The sequence below is a fragment of the Trachypithecus francoisi genome, unplaced genomic scaffold (assembly GCF_009764315.1).
Source record: "Trachypithecus francoisi isolate TF-2019V2 unplaced genomic scaffold, Tfra_2.0 Lachesis_group8, whole genome shotgun sequence".
Lineage (NCBI taxonomy): Eukaryota > Metazoa > Chordata > Mammalia > Primates > Cercopithecidae > Trachypithecus > Trachypithecus francoisi.
The window spans coordinates 107208917-107225807 of NW_022681473.1; the positions used below are offsets into that span (position 1 = coordinate 107208917).

Consider the following 16891-nt stretch of genomic DNA (forward strand, 5'->3'; position numbering starts at 1 on the left):
TTCTGTCTTTTTTTTTTTTTTTCGAGATAGGATCTTGCTTTGTCATCCAGGCTGGAGTGCAGTGGTGCAATCTCAGCTCGCTGCAACCCCGACCTCCCGGGCACAAGCAATCCTCCCACCTCAACCTCCTGAGTAGCTGGAACCACTAGTGTGCACCACCAGCTAATATTTTTATTTTTTGTAGAGATGGGGTATCCTATGTTGCCCAGGCTGGCCTCGAACTCCTGGGCTCAAGTGATCCTCCTCCCTTGGCCTCCCAAAATGCTGGGATTACAGAGGTGAGCTACCATGCTCAGCCTCCAGTGGTCATTTTGACGAGAAGACTAGAAAACAACTTAGCCTCAGTTAGACTGCCTATGGGGTGGGGATTGGGATCCTGCATAGGTGAAATACAAACAAGTTGCAAACTGAAATGAAACCTGGGCTGCCTGACCTGGAAGGGTCCTCTCCCAGCTGATTGTCACACACAGGTGGGACCTCTGACATCTCCCCTTCAAAGGCAAAGGATCACAGCTTAGACATGGCCCTCTCTCTCCTAGGGAGCTAGTCTGGCTTTATGTGTGAAGACTGTAAGATCATGGTTTCTAGTCGAGGCAGTAACTCTCTGAGCCTTCTCAAGGCAACATTAGAACTCATGGCTGCTGGGCATGGTGGCTCATGCCTATAATCCCAGCACTTTGGGAGTCTGAGGCAGGCATATCGGTTGAGCCTAAGAGTTCAAGACCAGCCTGGGCAACATGGTGAAACTCTGTCTCGACAAAAAACATAAAATTAGCCAGGTGAGGTGGCATGTGCCTGTAGTCCCAGTGACTTGAGAGGCTGAGGCAGGAAGATGGTTTGAGCTCAGGAGGTCGAGGCTGCAGTGAGCCTTGATTGTACCACTGCACTAAGGCCATAAGAGCAGCTCCTACCTTGTCCAATACATGTTTCAATCACCTCCTCACTCCTCCCCCTGCCCTATCTCATCATCATCATTGCCATAGCCACATCACCACACACAGAATGCCTATGATGTGCCGGGCACAAGGTAATTCTTTTTGTTTGTGTGTTTTTGACACAGAGTCTCACTCTGTCACCAGGCTGGAGGGCAGTGGCACCATCTCAGCTCACTACAACCTCCACCTCCCAGGTTCAAGCGATTCTTCTGCCTCAGCCTCCTGAGTAGCTGGGACTACAGGTGTGCACCACCACACCCGGCTAATTTTTGTATTTTTAGTAGAGAGGGGTTTCACCATGTTGGCCAGGATGGTCTCAATCCCTTGACCTTGTGATCTGCCCACCTCGGCCTCCCAAAGTCCTGGGATTACAGACGTGAGCCCCAAGTAATTCTTTCTCTATTTTATTTTATTTATTTATTTATTTATTTATTTATTTATTTTTTGAGATGGAGTCTCGCTCTGTCACCCAGGCTGGAGTGCAGTGGCGCGATCTCGGCTCACTGCAAGCTCCGCCTCCTGGGTTCACGCCATTCTCCTGCCTCAGCCTCCTGAGTAGCTGGGACTACAGGTGCCTGCCACCACGCCTGGCTAATTTTTTGTATATTTAGTAGAGATGGGGTTTCACCATGTTAGCCAGGATGGTCTTGTTCTGATCTCGTGATCCACCCGCCTCAGCCTCCCAAAGTGCTGTGATTACAGGCGTGAGCCACCATGCCCGGCCAGGGAATTCTTTCTGCACATTTTTTCCAAGCAGTTCTCATCATGTCCCACACTCTCCACCGTGTCCCCCTCTCCAGGCACACCAAGCTTTCGCTCTCTCCAAGCCTCCAGTGGCCAAGACTTCCATGAAGTCTTTCCTGACCTTTGGGTATAGTAGGTCTCTAATGACATGAAGCCGAATTCTGATTTTGGCTTCATCCTGTCAATATTTGCCATCAGGACTTGGATAGACCCAAGGATGACTTATCTATGTCCCAGAAATCACCCAGAAGTCAAAAAACAGGGTGTCAAAGGACCCAGAAACCAAGTCTTCGAATAACGACTGAAGACACTGTGGAAGTGTGTTTTGGAGACAAGAAGACTCTCGGGATGTGCTGGCTGTCTTCAGAGGATGCTTATTGAAGAAGAGTTAGACAGTCCAGACAGAAGGGACAGCCAGGACCTCTGGGGTGGAGTTACAGGAAGACATATTTTGACTCATGATGAGGAATAAGTTTCTAATCATGAAACCATCCTCCATTGAAACATGATCTATTGAAAGGAGCAAATGTCTCACCTTCATTGATGTTTGTATTCATTGATGCTGGGTGATCATCTGATAAGGATGCAGTGACAGGAATCTTGCATTTGCTGGGGGTGGCGGTGTGGTTGAGGATAGTCTGGTTTATCTTTCAAAGTTCCTTTCAATTCCTCTATGATTCTATAGGCTGTACTCCTTCCTGATCAATGTCCCTAGCCAGGGTGGCCAAGGCTAAGTCGAGTATGCTGAGGGATTGGAGGGGCAGGGATGTTGAGAATAGGGTGAATGGAAGGATGAGGAGTTCCCAGCAAGCCTGGGACACAGGAAACCTTGGGGCAGCTTCCTCCCGGAGGTATCAGGACTGGAAGTGCTGGATAAGAAGTGTGATGCCTTGTCCTGAAGGCCTTCCTCCTTGAAAGCAGCTTCTAAAGGCAGTGAATGGAGAAGAGCAAGGAAACGACCCCAATACCACCAACAGAGGCTGGAAACGCCTCAGGCTGTTTAATCCTAAGAATGATGCATCTGTTGGCTGGCCGGCCGTGGCTCACGTCTGTAATCCCAGCACTTTGGGAGGTCAAGGTGGGCGGATCACCTGAGGTCGGGAGTTCAAGACCAGCCTGATCAACATGGAGAAACCCCATCTCTACTAAAAATACAAAATTAGCCGGGGTGGTAGCGCATGCCTGTAATCCCAGCTACTCGGGAGGCTGAGGCAGGAGAATTGCTTGAACCCGCGAGGTGGAGGTTGTGGTGAGCTGAGATCGCGCGATTTCACTCCAGCCTGGGCAACAAGAGCAAAATTCTGTCTCAAAATAAATAAATAAGCAAACAAACAAACAAAATTAGCCGGGCGTAGTGGAGCATGCCTGTAATCCCAGATGCTCGGGAGGCTGAGGCAGGAGAATTGCTTGAACCTGGGAGGCAGAGGTTGCGGTGAGCCAAGATCATGCCATTGCACTCCAGCCTGGGCAAGAAGAGCAAAACTCTGTCTCAAAAAAAAAAAAAAAAAAAAAAAAAGAATGGTACATCTGTTGGGGATGCAGTGAGGTAAGCATCTTCAGTAAGCAAGGTGTGAAGAGGGGAAAGAGGGAAGGTGAATATGGAGGAGAGGGTGAAGGAGAGCAATGGAAAGGGTAGGATCCCAGCGAAGGGTGATTTGGTTAAAAGGGAGCATGATACAAAGGTGGGGGTGGGGCCAAGAAACAGCCACCATGTGTGGGTGCCGCTGTGCGTGCAGACATTGTTTTCACATCATTGTGGACCAAGAGAGGAAATGCCCACTTCTGGAAGAAAAAGCCACAAATGAGACTTGGAAGGGAAATTGATCAACATCTACAAAAGGGCTTCTTAAAGGAAAAGGCCCTCAGACAGGGCAGAGTTGAGGGAAAGGACAGAGGTTATGAGTGCCTGCAAGAGAAAACACTAAAGGTGGAGTCAGAAGACCTGAGTTCAAGTCCCAGCTCTGCCACTGGTTAGCAGTGGGATCTTGGGTAAGTTGCTCTCCCTCTCAGCCTCACGGACCTCCTGCATAAAAATTGGGGGTTAGACTGGATGATCTCTGAAGTCCTCTCTAGCCTGGTAGTCTATGAGGTTAATAATTTATCAGCAAGCCAATTTAATTTATAGATAGAACATCATTATTTTTGAGTCAGAAAATGACTCTGTAACTATATGCTTTTCTTGGTGATTTCACTTTTTTTTTTTCTTTTAGAGACAGGGTCTTGCTATGTTGCCCAGGCTGGTATCCAACTCCTGGCTTCAAGCAGTCCTCCTGCCTCGGCCTTCCAGAGTTGATTTCATTTTTGTCTTCCAGTATTGTTTTACTGTTGTTCCGTTTGAAAAATTCTAACCTATCTTTTCTGAACTTGAGCTGAGAAGGGAAGGGATTTTGCCCCTGTTGGACAAAAGGATGGTGGCAAGTAGTTTGACCAAGTGCCCTGATTTGCCAGGACTTAGGGGTTTCCCAAGTCAAGGGACTTTTCAGTCCTGCGCAGACTGGAATGGTTGATCACCCTAGTGGTGAGGAAGATGAAGGTCTGGAGGTGGCTTGGAGGAGAGGCTGCTGGGAGAGCTCTTCTCCTGTTCTCTGTTGATCAGGAGTTTCCCTCATCAGTCTGCTGACTTTGTGTGGTGGTTTCATCACAAGTTGTGAGCCCCTTATTGGGGGTATCGGGAGGAGAAGTGAGGGCAACCTTTAAACTAGTCATAGGCCCCAGTTGAGACAATTGTTGCCGGGAAAGAAGCTGAAATGCTTGACTAGCACTGATGCTGTGGGGGATTTTCCCTCTTTCTTCAAAAAAACAGAAAAGACCCAGTGGAAAAAAAAAAAAAGTGATGAGTTGTGAGGCAGGTCGCGGCCCTACAGCCCCAGGAGACGATGCGCAGCTCATTTGCTTAAATTTGCAGCTGACGGCTGCCACCTCTCTAGAGGCACCTGGCGGGGAGCCTCTCAACATCAGACAGTGACCAGTCTGGTGACTCACAGCCGGCACAGCCATGAACTACCCGCTAATGCTGGAAATGGACCTCGAGAACCTGGAGGACCTGGTGAGTAGACACGGGTAGCTTCCTGTTGCCGAGGCCCTGCCTGGAATTCTAATATCCTCTGCCAGAGTCTGAGAGAGAGGGGACAGCGTGGGAATCCTCTCCCGCTGTGGATCTGTAAAATCTAGACAGGTCAGTCAGCTCCTGCCCTTTAAGAGTTTATTTTCCATTCTGTGGAAGAAGCAGATAAGGAGAGCTGCTGTCCTTAGTAGACATCCTTTAGAGGAAGCTGGAAGACATGGGTTCAGGCCCTGCATCCTTCTCTGAGTTGCTATGTGACCGGGAACAGGATACTTCACTTCCCCATTCTTTCTCTCCTTTTCTCTTAGGGTGGGAATATGGAACTAGACAGGAAAGTACCTTTGGAGGTTTTCTTACCATAAGGAGGCTGGCATTGCTCATCAGTCAATCAGTGCATAGCTGTTCATCTCTTGCCATATGATTATATCATCAGGGCACTACATTCTGTGTTGGGTGGAGAAGTTGAGGATCTGGTCTTTGCCCTCAAATAGCTTCTGCTCTGGCCAGAGAAAAAAAATCACTCACTGGAAGCTATTAGACAACAATTATGTGCTAAACTGAGAAGTATGAGAACAGATGGTAGCAAGGAAGAGGATCCCAGCAGGTTGGAGTCGGGGAGCAGGGTGAGAAAACTGTTAATCTGAAAAAATGTCTTGGAACCTGTTGTAGAATCTCTAGAGATAAGGTATTCTTGGAAAGGTTTCTTGGGTGGGCTAAGAAAATGGTCCCCAGCACTACGCTGCCAGCACTCAAGTCTCTGCAGTGAAGCGTAGAGGTGCAGTTGACCTGGTCGTCACTGGGCTCCCAAAAGATGTGTGTGTGGAGCAGCTCAACCGGAGAAACACAGGGTTCCTTGTGGACCGACAGCAGGGGCTGGTTGTAAGGGTTTCTTGGAAACTTCTTCACGGTCTTTTCTCCCCCTAGGGAGGGGACTTGTCTTGGGACTGCATTCTGGGTTAGATCATGAAGGAGCCAAACCCTGGCTCCTACCAACTCTCCTGGCCCAAACTTACCCTGAGATATTGTCTGACTCCCTCCTGCTCCCCCAGCTGGAGTGGACTTTGTAGTTCCACCAACCGTGTTCCCAGACTTGCTTGGAGAAGCCTGCCTCTCGCTTGCCCAGATCGCAAGGCTGGGAAGTGTAAGTAGGACACGGAGAGAAAGTGAGCAGAAGGGCTAACTACCCAAAGCCTGGCCTCTCGGATCCAAACCGCAAGCAGAATCAGAGCCGGACCATTCATCTAATCAGGACCTGCTTCATAATTTGTGGGATCCAGTGCAAAATGAAAACATGGGGCCCCTTGTCGAAAAATTATTAAAAATATCAAGAAGGCAACAGCAGAGCACTAAACCAAGTGGGGGGTCCTGCTGGGTGCAGGCCCCGTGTGACTGCACCAGTTGCACGCCTATGAAGCTGCCCTGAGTCTAATCACAGAGTCTGGGCAATATCCCAAATCAGACTAAAAGGCTGCAGCCCCAAAGGGGCAATGTGCTCCCACCCTGGTCCCCAGTCACGGCTTCTGGCCTCGCCTGATTAGGTTACTGGGCGTCTTCCTCTGCCTGCAGCTTCAAACTGACCACGAGCCCTGACCCAGTTGGATTTCTTAGTAACCGACTGGAGACCTGGCGGGTCCCAGCTTCTGAGAAACCTTGAGTTTCCCCTAACTGCGCGTCTCACCTCACTGAGTGACCTACTAGAGACAGGTGGTGGCAGGGGCCAGGGGCAGCAGGGTATGTCCCGAGAAAACCTACATCTGGGGGAAAGGTACCTAGTGACTTGCTTCATGTCACACCTCAAATGAGTGATCCTCAGCCAGGCATTCAAATATCTGGATCCCTCACTCAGGGTCTAGCCAGGAGTCCAAGAGTTCTCAACCATCTGGGCTCTGGAGTTCTTCAGCCAGCCACCAGTGCGTCATTCTCCCTTCACGAATCTCCTACATACCCTGTCTCCAGGGCCAGTGTCCCCTCAGAACACAGACCCTCTCCTCCACCCCCACCTACTCACTGAAGGGCCGTGAGCAGCTTGGCAGACTGTCCCTCAGTGTCACAGTACAAAAACCCCGGGGCGTAGTGGTACAGGCAGGAGAATCTTACATGTAACAGCTTCTCAATAAGTATTTATTGATTTGTGATGCAGTAAAGCTCTTAGTTCACCATTTTCCTCTGGAATTAGTCCAGGTTCTTCTATTCATTCTGCTTCCTAGTCTCCTCCTTGTCCTTGCCCATACCAAGTATTGGTTCATATTCCTTGAACACTGGGTTTTACACTCTAATGTTGGGCTAAGAACTGGAGACTTTTGGCTACACAAACTTGCCAGGAAAAAAAAAGAAAAGGAACTGGGGGCTCCTCGCCATAAGCCAGGTTGGTCATTCTATATTCCATTTGTCCTGTTGAACTCGAAGACCAACTTGAGCCGCTTAAAATGTCCACTTCTTTAAGGCAGGGGCCGGGAGGTGTGGAGGGGCTGCTAATTCTCAAGAATGAATGGTCCAAATAGAAAAAAATTAGATGGCTAAGAGCCAGGAATCAGAAGATTCCAGGTCCTGGGGTGGGCATGCCAGGGACCCATCCTGCTGGAAAGGCAGATCCAGGCAGACCTAGAGCAGCCCCTGTCTATGCGAACCTTGATCTGAGAGCCTCCTTCCAACAGAACCAGGGCCTGGGCTGGGGCACCCACAGAGGCTGGTCATAAACTATACCTCCAGCCCCACCCTGCACACCAACCAGAAAGGGAAGCTGCTATAGCACAGGGCGAAGCTGGCCCAAGCCCCAGAGCCTGGCTTTCTATGACCCCTCTCCATAGATAATTACTACACATCATGACTAGAGCATCACAGGCTACACGGCCCGTCCACGTGGACCATCTCATTTCATCACGGAGGTGTGAAGAACAGGAACCAAAACTAGCTCAGGCTGTTTCTGGGGGGAAGGGAGGTTCTCCACCCGCCCCCCGCCAATCAGATCAAAAGTCCCAGAGCAACCCCAGCAGAGCAGGCCCAACTGGGGGTGTGGTTGGAGGGATCAGACATGAGGGAGAGCCCCAAGGCCAGGCTGAGGATGGGTCAGGGTCAAAGTGAATCTGGGTTCAGGCATACAGACTGCAGAGTCGTCAGGAACTCTTGCCTTCCCCAGGGATGCAGTCTGCAGCTGATCCCACTCCTCTAGCAGAACGGCATCAACAGTGGCCGTGTGTGTGGACCTGAGAATCAGGACACAAGAATGAGCGTTCTTTCAAGAGTGGTGGGGCAAAATATTTCCAGCCCAGGAGATGGTTTCAAGAGGCTGCCACACACACCTGGGAGGCCTGTCTATCTGCACCTTGGATTGTGTGACTCTGTATCCAAAGGGCAAAGAGATGCTGGGGTGCCAGGTGGGACCCCTTTAAGCCTAAAGTCTTGCTGCAGAGGCTTGGAGTAGGTTAAACTGTCCCCCTAAAACCACATCCAGCGCAGTACCTGCTTCTAATGGCCAAAACCCGTGGGAAGAGATGGAAGAGGAGTTTCACAGGCTTGTCCCTGAAGGCTATGGGTGCAACAAGGGAGATGTGACAAATGGCAAGCCAGAGTCTCAGATGGTCTTTAAGGGCTGTGGGCCTCCTGAAGAAAGACGGGGTAAGGGATACAGACCTACACCCTCACTCACAGCCCAGTCTCATTCCTCCAGACCCCTGCACTCCTTAAGCCACCGAAGGCTGGAATGACAGATACCCTGGCTGGCTCCATTCACAGCTCCTGACTCTCAGCTGGGAATATCCACACAGGGACATAAAAGGAGATGGAGCTTGCATGCTCCCCGTGGCCAGAGCAATGACTGGCGTCTGTGTGCAGACACCTCCCGTGGCCAGCATGACTCAGGTCTTGGAGTCCTGGGGTTCGGCCTGAGTGAGCCACGCACGCAGGCAGCCCTGCCCCCTTCTCGGGGCTGAGAAGCAAGGTCAGGCTGGGGCATTCACTAGTGGCAGAATGGACTAGAAAAGCAAAGTCTCCAGCTACTGAGCTAGACAGAGATCACACTGAGAACCAGCTCAGCCCCAGGCAGGGCAGGACAGACAGAGAATCTGGGAGTGAGAGTGAGGGGCATTTGAAGGCAGAGTCCAGCATCCTTCTTCCCAGGGCAGGAATCTCTTCCCGCACACTTGGGCTCAAACGTTCCTCTCCTTCCCAAGGGTCTCATCTCATTGCTGGACAGTTCTGCCTGTTAGAAAGTTCTCCCTCCTTTGACTGAAGCTCTACCCCCTCAGCTTCTGCCCAATCCTTCTGGATGCCCCAGAAGCCCACAGCAAGAGTCCATTGCTGCTCCTCTTGCCCATGGAGCTTCTTTTCAATCCGTGACATCAGCCCTCATGGACTCAAGGTGAACAGATGAAGGTAACAGTGGCCCTTCTGCTGGCCACGTCACTCCCATGACTCATCTTAAGCTTGTAGGCAACAAACTCCCAAGTCTTTCTCACCAACTGTTGTTACCTGGTCTTCCCTAACTTATCCCTGGATGGGTAAAGTTTTAAACCTGAGTCCTGGCTTGTATATTTTCCCCACGCAATTTCATGTGGTTAGGTTGGGCCCATGGTTCCAGCTTGTAAAGAGCTCTGTGTTGCCTGAGAGTGCCCCCAAAGCTAGGTTGAGAGTGCTGAAGAGGAGGGGACCCAGGATAGATCCCTGAGGCATGCTAGACACCCCTGCCCAATGTACCTGCTGACATAGAATCCCCATTAGCAAATGTGAGCTGAGCTTCATGCTGGTCAGTGCTGGGCAGTGGGGCAGCTTCATTATTTGGAGAAGTGAGGTGGGGCTTGGAAACTTAATTATCCAGGGAGGAGCCTGCATCCTACAGTGGAGGGAAGGAGAAGAGTAACATTTTGGGCCCTACCACAGGCCAAGTACTTTGCATCTCTTTACACCCCCCACCTTTCCCTAAGCCCCTCAATACTGGACACTGTTACAGCCCCTGCTCCTCCGCAGTGCTCACAGCAATTTTCTAACTAGATTCTAGCTCCACTCTCAGCCTCATTCTGGTCATCTTGTTTCTTGTCTATGCAAGGTGGGTGTTGCTGTCAGAGTGTGTGTGTTCATGAGGGCCTTGGGTTTCTACAGCTTTTCATGTCAAAGAATGGGTACACCGCTCACGCAAACGGTCTGCCCTATGCTCCCTCTGGGCAAGGATTGAAGGGCTTCCTTCAGCACAACATGCCCCACAGTATTCAGGATTCCTGATTCCTCAACTTCCCAGGAAGCAAGAGCCAACCTTGCTTTATTGCCTCTCTCCATAGTTTGGGGGAGATTGGGGTAGCTAGAACTCCTATGTGTGGGAAGTGGCTTTAACATGTGCCACTCCTGAACCCCCAAAACGTCTGTTTGACACCTCCTGGTGAGATGTGCTGTCAGTTCCCAGCACCCCTCAAACCAGCTTCCTCCCATCTTCCTCTCTCTGACGCTGCCAAACAAATACCTCTTGGCAAGGAGGAAGAGACAGGCCCCTCCCAACCCCCCTCTAAATCTGGTTCTCAGGAGATGGGAGCCCTAGGGACAGAAACCCAGGGCTTTCTGGGTCAGATAGGCTGGTTGGACCTAAGCCCTCACCCAGGCACAGCCAAGGTAGGTGGAGTTCAGCCCTGCTGACGGCCCCAGGCCCTGCTGCTCTCCTCCCTCTGCATGAATGGCTTGGCTCTGCGTGACGACTGCTGAATTCCAGTATTAGTCAAGTGGGTGTGCTCAATGACAATACTGGAAAGAGCTCCCAATAGAGAGAGAGCACTCAAGATAGGATCTAGGATCCAGGCGGTCAAGGTTATTGGGAGAAGGCAGAATGCAGAAGACGACGGAGTGAGTCCCTGCAGAGACACTTGCCTAAGTCTCAGATTATCAGGGCTCCTGGCCTTCTCTGGGAAACTGCTTTCAGAGCAGGTCAGCACACATCTGTCCTATGTAAAACACATGACCTTGGGAGGGGGACACAGAAGGCCTGCTTCTCAGACCTTTGCCATCTGGTTAGAAAGTGGTCATCCCACCCCTGGGTGCTGTAATAAATGCACACGCATCATAAGGAGAAGAGAGAATTCCAAGAGGGGAGCCGGCAAGGATGTGGGAAGATGGGATTGAATTCGGCTTTGGAGGAAGGGTAGAAATTAGATAGGCTAATTTGGAAAGAAAGACCTGCTAGGCAGAAGGAAAAGGCCAAGCAGAGGTTTGGAGACAGGAATGTGTTGGGCTGGTAGGGAGAGGCCGAGGGGTGACCTAGAGCAATAATATATTAATAGAAGACAAAGTTTGAAAGGTCAGAGGAATATACATTTGGGAGGAACATAAAGGCTCTGTTGGGGAGGTTAGACTTCATCCCACAGGTCCATGGTTTTCAAATGAAAGTAGAACCATTTTCTTCAACAAAAGCTTATGTGTGAAGCACTACACAAGTCAAAAGTGGAGAGCTATAGTTTAAAGTCAAGGAGGGGAGCCTGGAGCCACAACACCACTCCCCACCCCAGGGGAACCCTGTGACACACACACACAGTCATGGGTACTCTAAAGAAAGTTCTTGGAGCTGGGCGCTGTTGTCACACACCTGCAGTCCCAGCTACACAGGAGGCTGAGGCAGGAGGAGGATCACTTGGGCCCAGGAGGTCGAGGTGTAGTGTGCTATGATCACACCTATTAATAGCCACTGCACTCCAGCCTGGGCAACATAGCAAGACACTATCCATCAAAAAACAAAAACAAAGGTGTGTGTTTGGGAGAGAAATTCCATGGGATCCTACTGCATGGGATGTTCTGCAATTAGTTCTAAACTTTATTTTTTTTTAAAATGTTTTGTAGAGTTGAGGTCTCACTATGTTGTGCAGGCTGGTCTTGAACTCCTGGTTTCAAGCAATCTTCCCACCTAAGCCTCCCAAAGTGCTGGGAGCCACTGTGCCCAGCAGTTCTGAAATTTAGCAATGTGTGAATGGCACTAAGTATGGCTTACTCTACTCTTTTTTTTGAGACTGGGTCTTGGTCTGTTACCCAGGCTGGTGTAGTGGCATGATCATAGTTCACTGCAGTCCGAAATTCCTTGGCTTAAGTGATCCTTCTGCCTTGTCCTCCCAAAGTGATGGAATTACAGGCCTGAGCCACCATGCCCAGACTCCAATAAATCTTCTACTGACGAACATTATCACAAATATGACTTTTTCTTATAGTTGACTTTGTTATTAAATGTGAAATTGAGACCTGGTACGGTAGCTCATACCTGTAATCCCAGCACTTTGGGAGGCCGAGGTGAGTGGATCACTTGAGGTCAGGAATTCGAGACCAGCCTGGCCAACATGGTGAAACCCTGTTTCCACTAAAAATACAAAAAAAATTACCTGGGTGTGGTGGCAGATGCCTGGAATCCCAACTACTCGGGAGGCTGAGGCAGGAGAATTGCTTGAACCCAGGAGGCAGAGGTTGCAGTGAGCCAAGATCGTGCCACTGCACTCCAGCCTGGGCAACAAGAGCAAAAATCCACCTCAAAAAAAAAAAAGTGAAATTGAAAAAAAAAAAAAGATAAAGACAAAAAACAAAAGAAAACTACTGCTTATAGGTGATGGGGAACCAATAAAGGACTTTAAGCAGAACACTGATGCAATGGGATTTGTGTTTTAGAAAACTCACCCTGTCCTCTGTGCAGGATGTGGACAGGAGTAGAGAAGCTGGTGGAGACAGGACCCATGGAGAGATGGTCTCCTGAGCATTAGAGTGAAGAGAAGGAAGACTAGACTGAGGCAATGGCAGAGGGATGCTGTGGGAAGGGTTGGCAGATGGCTCTGCCCTTGCACTGATGTGTCTCCCACACCTGCTTCTCACAGAGCCCCATTCCCCCAGAGCCAGAAAGAAAGACCCAGGTTGGGGAATGGGTCTGCTCAGCATTAGGAGTGAGTGTGTGACCCACAACTGTGGCTCCTGAGAGGCAAGAAAGCCCTGTGGCACCCAGTGTGACCATCCCCTCCTTGTGGGGGGGCCTTGCTCTCCTAAAATGGGGGCAGCATTAAGCCACTCAGAGCCTGGTGGACAGGGTACCCCATCCTATCCTCTGCCTCCCTGGGGCTCATCATTTATAGTATTGCCTTTTTGAACCCACATAGGTTGGTTATAATTGATTTTGAATTGCCTGGGGAGGGGCTTGGGTAGGGAGGGTGGGAAGAACAGAGCTGGGAGGTGAGGAGGAACAGGTGCAGGGGACAGCTGTGAGTGAAAGGTGTGAAAACAGGCACATGTCTTCCTTTGTGGTTAGCTGGGTAAACAACCTGAGTGCTGGGGTGATGGAGGTGGGGTGATGGGGAGAGGAAGAGGAGGATGGGGAGGAGGGAACTTCCGGAGACATCACGGGCACGCCCCCTGCGCTTGGAGTAGGCTCTCTCCTTCTCTCCTGCCAGTCTCCCCGTGTTGCCCTCACTTTCTCCTGCCTCTCTCTGCCTCTGGGCTTTCTGCTTCTGAGTGCTCCTAGCTACAGGGAGGTTGCCAGTGATGGGAAGTAGCAGGGAACCTGCATCTACTGCCCCTAGAAGGAAGCCCAGGCAGGGTTGTTCAGTGGGAAGTATTGGCTTTGGAAGTAGATAAATGTCGGTTCACACAAACCTGATCTTTAGCAAGACACATCTGCAAAATAGGAATACTATTTTTTTTTTTTTTTTGAGACGGAGTCTCGCTCTGTCGCCCAGGCTGGAGTGCAGTGGCACCATCTCGGCTCACTGCAAGCTCCGCCTCCCGGGTTCACGCCATTCTCCTGCCTCAGCCTCCCGAGTAGCTGGGACTACAGGTGCCCACCACCTCGCCCGGCTAGTTTTTTGTATTTTTTAGTAGAGACGGGGTTTCACCATGTTAGCCAGGATGGTCTCGACCTCCTGACCTTGTGATCCGCCCGTCTCGGCCTCCCAAAGTGCTGGGATTACAGGCTTGAGCCACCGCACCTGGCCGAAGGAATACTATTACATACCTTGAGCAGGTTGTGCATATTGAACCAGATGGGAGGCTATTACTGCCATTTCAGTGATAACGGAGATGGTCAGGAACAGCGAGACCCATGAGGAGGGAGCCACAGGCCACGTCAGCACCCGCCTGCCCCCAGCCCCCAGCACGATGCTAAGTTGCAGTGCCCGACTGTTCTGCTCGGAACTGAAACAGACGGGTCCTTGTACCAACCAGGTCCATTCCCCAAATTGAAATCCTGTGACTCCAGCCCCCAAGGCTGCAGGCTTCCGTACATGAGGACCCCAAAACACAAGCTGACTTATGGGGCCCAGCCCCTCAGCACTTACAAAGCATGGCCACCCGCACACCTCCCTTCATCTGCACCACCACTCTAAGGAATGCGATCCCTTTGACAGGCAGAAAACTGAAGTTGGAAAAGACAAAGTGATTTGTTCCACATTGAAATTTGAAACTTGACATTTGGTCAGTGGACCCTGTGTAGGAAAAACCTCCAAGAGAGCTAGGGTTCCTCTCAGAGAGGAAAGACAGGTCCTCAGGTCCTCACCCTCCCGTCTCCTTACCCTTGCAGTTCTTGGAATTTGACAAATTCGACAACTATAACGACACCTCCCTGGTGGAAAATCACCTCTGCTCTGCCACGGAGGGGCCCCTCATGGCCTCCTTCAAGGCTGTGTTCGTGCCCGTGGCCTACAGCCTCATCTTCCTCCTGGGCGTGATCGGCAACGTCCTGGTGCTGGTGATTCTGGAGCGGCACCGGCAGACACGCAGCTCCACGGAGACCTTCCTGTTCCACCTGGCCGTGGCCGACCTCCTGCTGGTCTTCATCTTGCCCTTTGCCGTGGCCGAGGGCTCTGTGGGCTGGGTCCTGGGGACCTTCCTCTGCAAAACTGTGATTGCCTTGCACAAAGTCAACTTCTACTGCAGCAGCCTGCTCCTGGCCTGCATCGCCGTAGACCGCTACCTGGCCATTGTCCACGCTGTCCACGCCTACCGCCACCGCCGCCTCCTCTCCATCCACATCACCTGCGGGACCATCTGGCTGGTGGGCTTCCTCTTTGCCTTGCCGGAGATTCTCTTCGCCAAAGTCAGCCAAGCCCATCCCAACAACTCCCTGCCACGTTGCACCTTCTCCCAAGAGAACCAAGCTGAAACGCATGCCTGGTTCACCTCCCGATTCCTCTACCATGTGGTGGGATTCCTGCTGCCCATGCTGGTGATGGGCTGGTGCTACGTGGGGGTAGTGCACAGGTTGCGCCAGGCCCAGCGGCGCCCTCAGCGGCAGAAGGCAGTCAGGGTGGCCATCCTGGTGACGAGCATCTTCTTCCTCTGCTGGTCACCCTACCACATCGTCATCTTCCTGGACACCCTGGTGAGGCTGAAGGCTGTGGACAATACCTGCGAGCTAAATGGCTCTCTCTCCGTGGCCATCACCATGTGTGAGTTCCTGGGCCTGGCCCACTGCTGCCTCAACCCCATGCTCTACACTTTCGCTGGCGTGAAGTTCCGCAGTGACCTGTCGCGGCTCCTGACCAAGCTGGGCTGCACCGGCCCTGCCTCCCTGTGCCAGCTCTTCCCTAGCTGGCGCAAGAGCAGTCTCTCTGAGTCAGAGAATGCCACCTCCCTCACCACGTTCTAGGTCCCAGTGTCCCTCTTTATTGCTGCTTTTCCTTGGGGCGCGCAGTGATGCTGGCTGCTCCCTCCAACAGGAGCTGGGATCCTAAGGGCTCACGGTGGCTTAGAGTGTCCTAGGAGTATCCTTAGCTGGGGTAGCTAGAGGAACCCACCCCCATTTCTAGGACATCCCTGCCAGCTCTTCTGCCAGCCCTGGGACTCGGCTGGAGCCCAGGGAGCGGAAAGCAGCTCGAAGGCACAGTGAAGCCTGTCGCTACCCATCAGCCCTCCTGGGCTGAGAGAACCTCATGTACCTCCCATTCTAATCACCCAACGCTCAGGAAACAACTTCTACTTCTGCCCTTGCCAACGGAGAGCGCCTGTCCCTCCCAGAACACATCCATCAGCTTAGGGCTGCTGACCTCCGCAGTTTCCCCTCCTGCCCACCTGTCCACAAGGCCAGGAGAAGCTGATCCCCTCTCCCCTCCTACCCACCTTCCGCAAGGCCAGGAGAAGCTGATCCCCTCTCCCCTCCTACCCACCTGTCCGCAAGGCCAGGAGAAGCTGATCCCCTCTCCCCTCCTACCCACCTGTCCGCAAGGCCAGGAGAAGCTGATCCCCTCTCCCCTCCTACCCACCTGTCCGCAAGGCCAGGAGAAGCTGATCCCCTCTCCCCTCCTACCCACCTGTCCGCAAGGCCAGGAGAAGCTGAGCACCAGGGGATGAGTGGAGGTTAAGGCTGAAGAACGGCCAGCTGGCAGCAGACTGTGGCCTTCAGACAACTCAGTCCCTAAAAACACAGACATTCTACCAAGTCCCCAAGCCTGCAGCCATTTTGACCAAGCAGGAAGCTTGGACTGGTTGAATTCAGGTAGCTGCCACTGGCTCGGACTGAAACAGTGCTTGGTCCTCCCCATGTCACCGGGTCCTGGGTGGTTTGCAGGCAGGGCCGTCTCTAGGTGCCCTTGGAGACCAGCCAGTAACCTGAGGAAGTGCAAAGGCCAAGAAGCAAGAGAGAAACCCGACAGAGGAAAGAAAAGAGCTTTCTTCCCCAACCCCAAGGAGGGACATGGATCAATGAAACCCGGTGGTCCCCTCCACCAGGCAAGATGGAGTGGGGTGGAGAACTCCTAGGGTGGCCGGGTCCAGGGGATGGGAGGTTGTGGGCACTGATGGGGAAGGAGTCTGGCTTGTTGCCTCCTCACTCCCTTCCCACAAGCTACAGACCCGAGGAAACTCAGGAGTCCGAATGGAGAAAGGTGGACTGGAAGGGGCCTGTGGGAGTCATCTCAACCATCCCTTCTGTGGCATCACCTTAGGCAGGGAAGTATAAGAAACACACTGGGGCAGGGAAGTCCCCAGGCCCCAGGAAGCCATGCCCTGCCTCTGCGAGGATGCCACTCAGATGGAACCGCAGGAAGCTGCTCCGTGCTTGTTTGCTCACCTGGGGTGTGGGAGGCGCTCCCTCCCACCTCCCTCCCACAGTTCTGGGCGCTCCCTCCCACCTCCCTCCCACAGTTCTGGGCACTCCCTCCCACCTCCCCAGCCTTTGATCGGGTAGGGAGTCAGGGACCCCTGCACTTGTTCCACC

The 16891-nt window shown here is 52.1% G+C and overlaps 1 protein-coding gene across 1 annotated transcript; it reads left to right on the forward strand.

The window, feature by feature from the left end:
• Positions 1 to 4567: 4567 nt before the first annotated feature.
• On the forward strand, positions 4568 to 15814 carry CXCR5 (C-X-C motif chemokine receptor 5). Its single transcript, XM_033205388.1, has 2 exons — positions 4568 to 4725; positions 14258 to 15814. Exons 1-2 carry the CDS (start codon positions 4675 to 4677, stop codon positions 15323 to 15325), a joined length of 1119 nt encoding a protein of 372 aa, XP_033061279.1. The 5' UTR covers positions 4568 to 4674; the 3' UTR covers positions 15326 to 15814.
• Positions 15815 to 16891: the final 1077 nt, after the last annotated feature.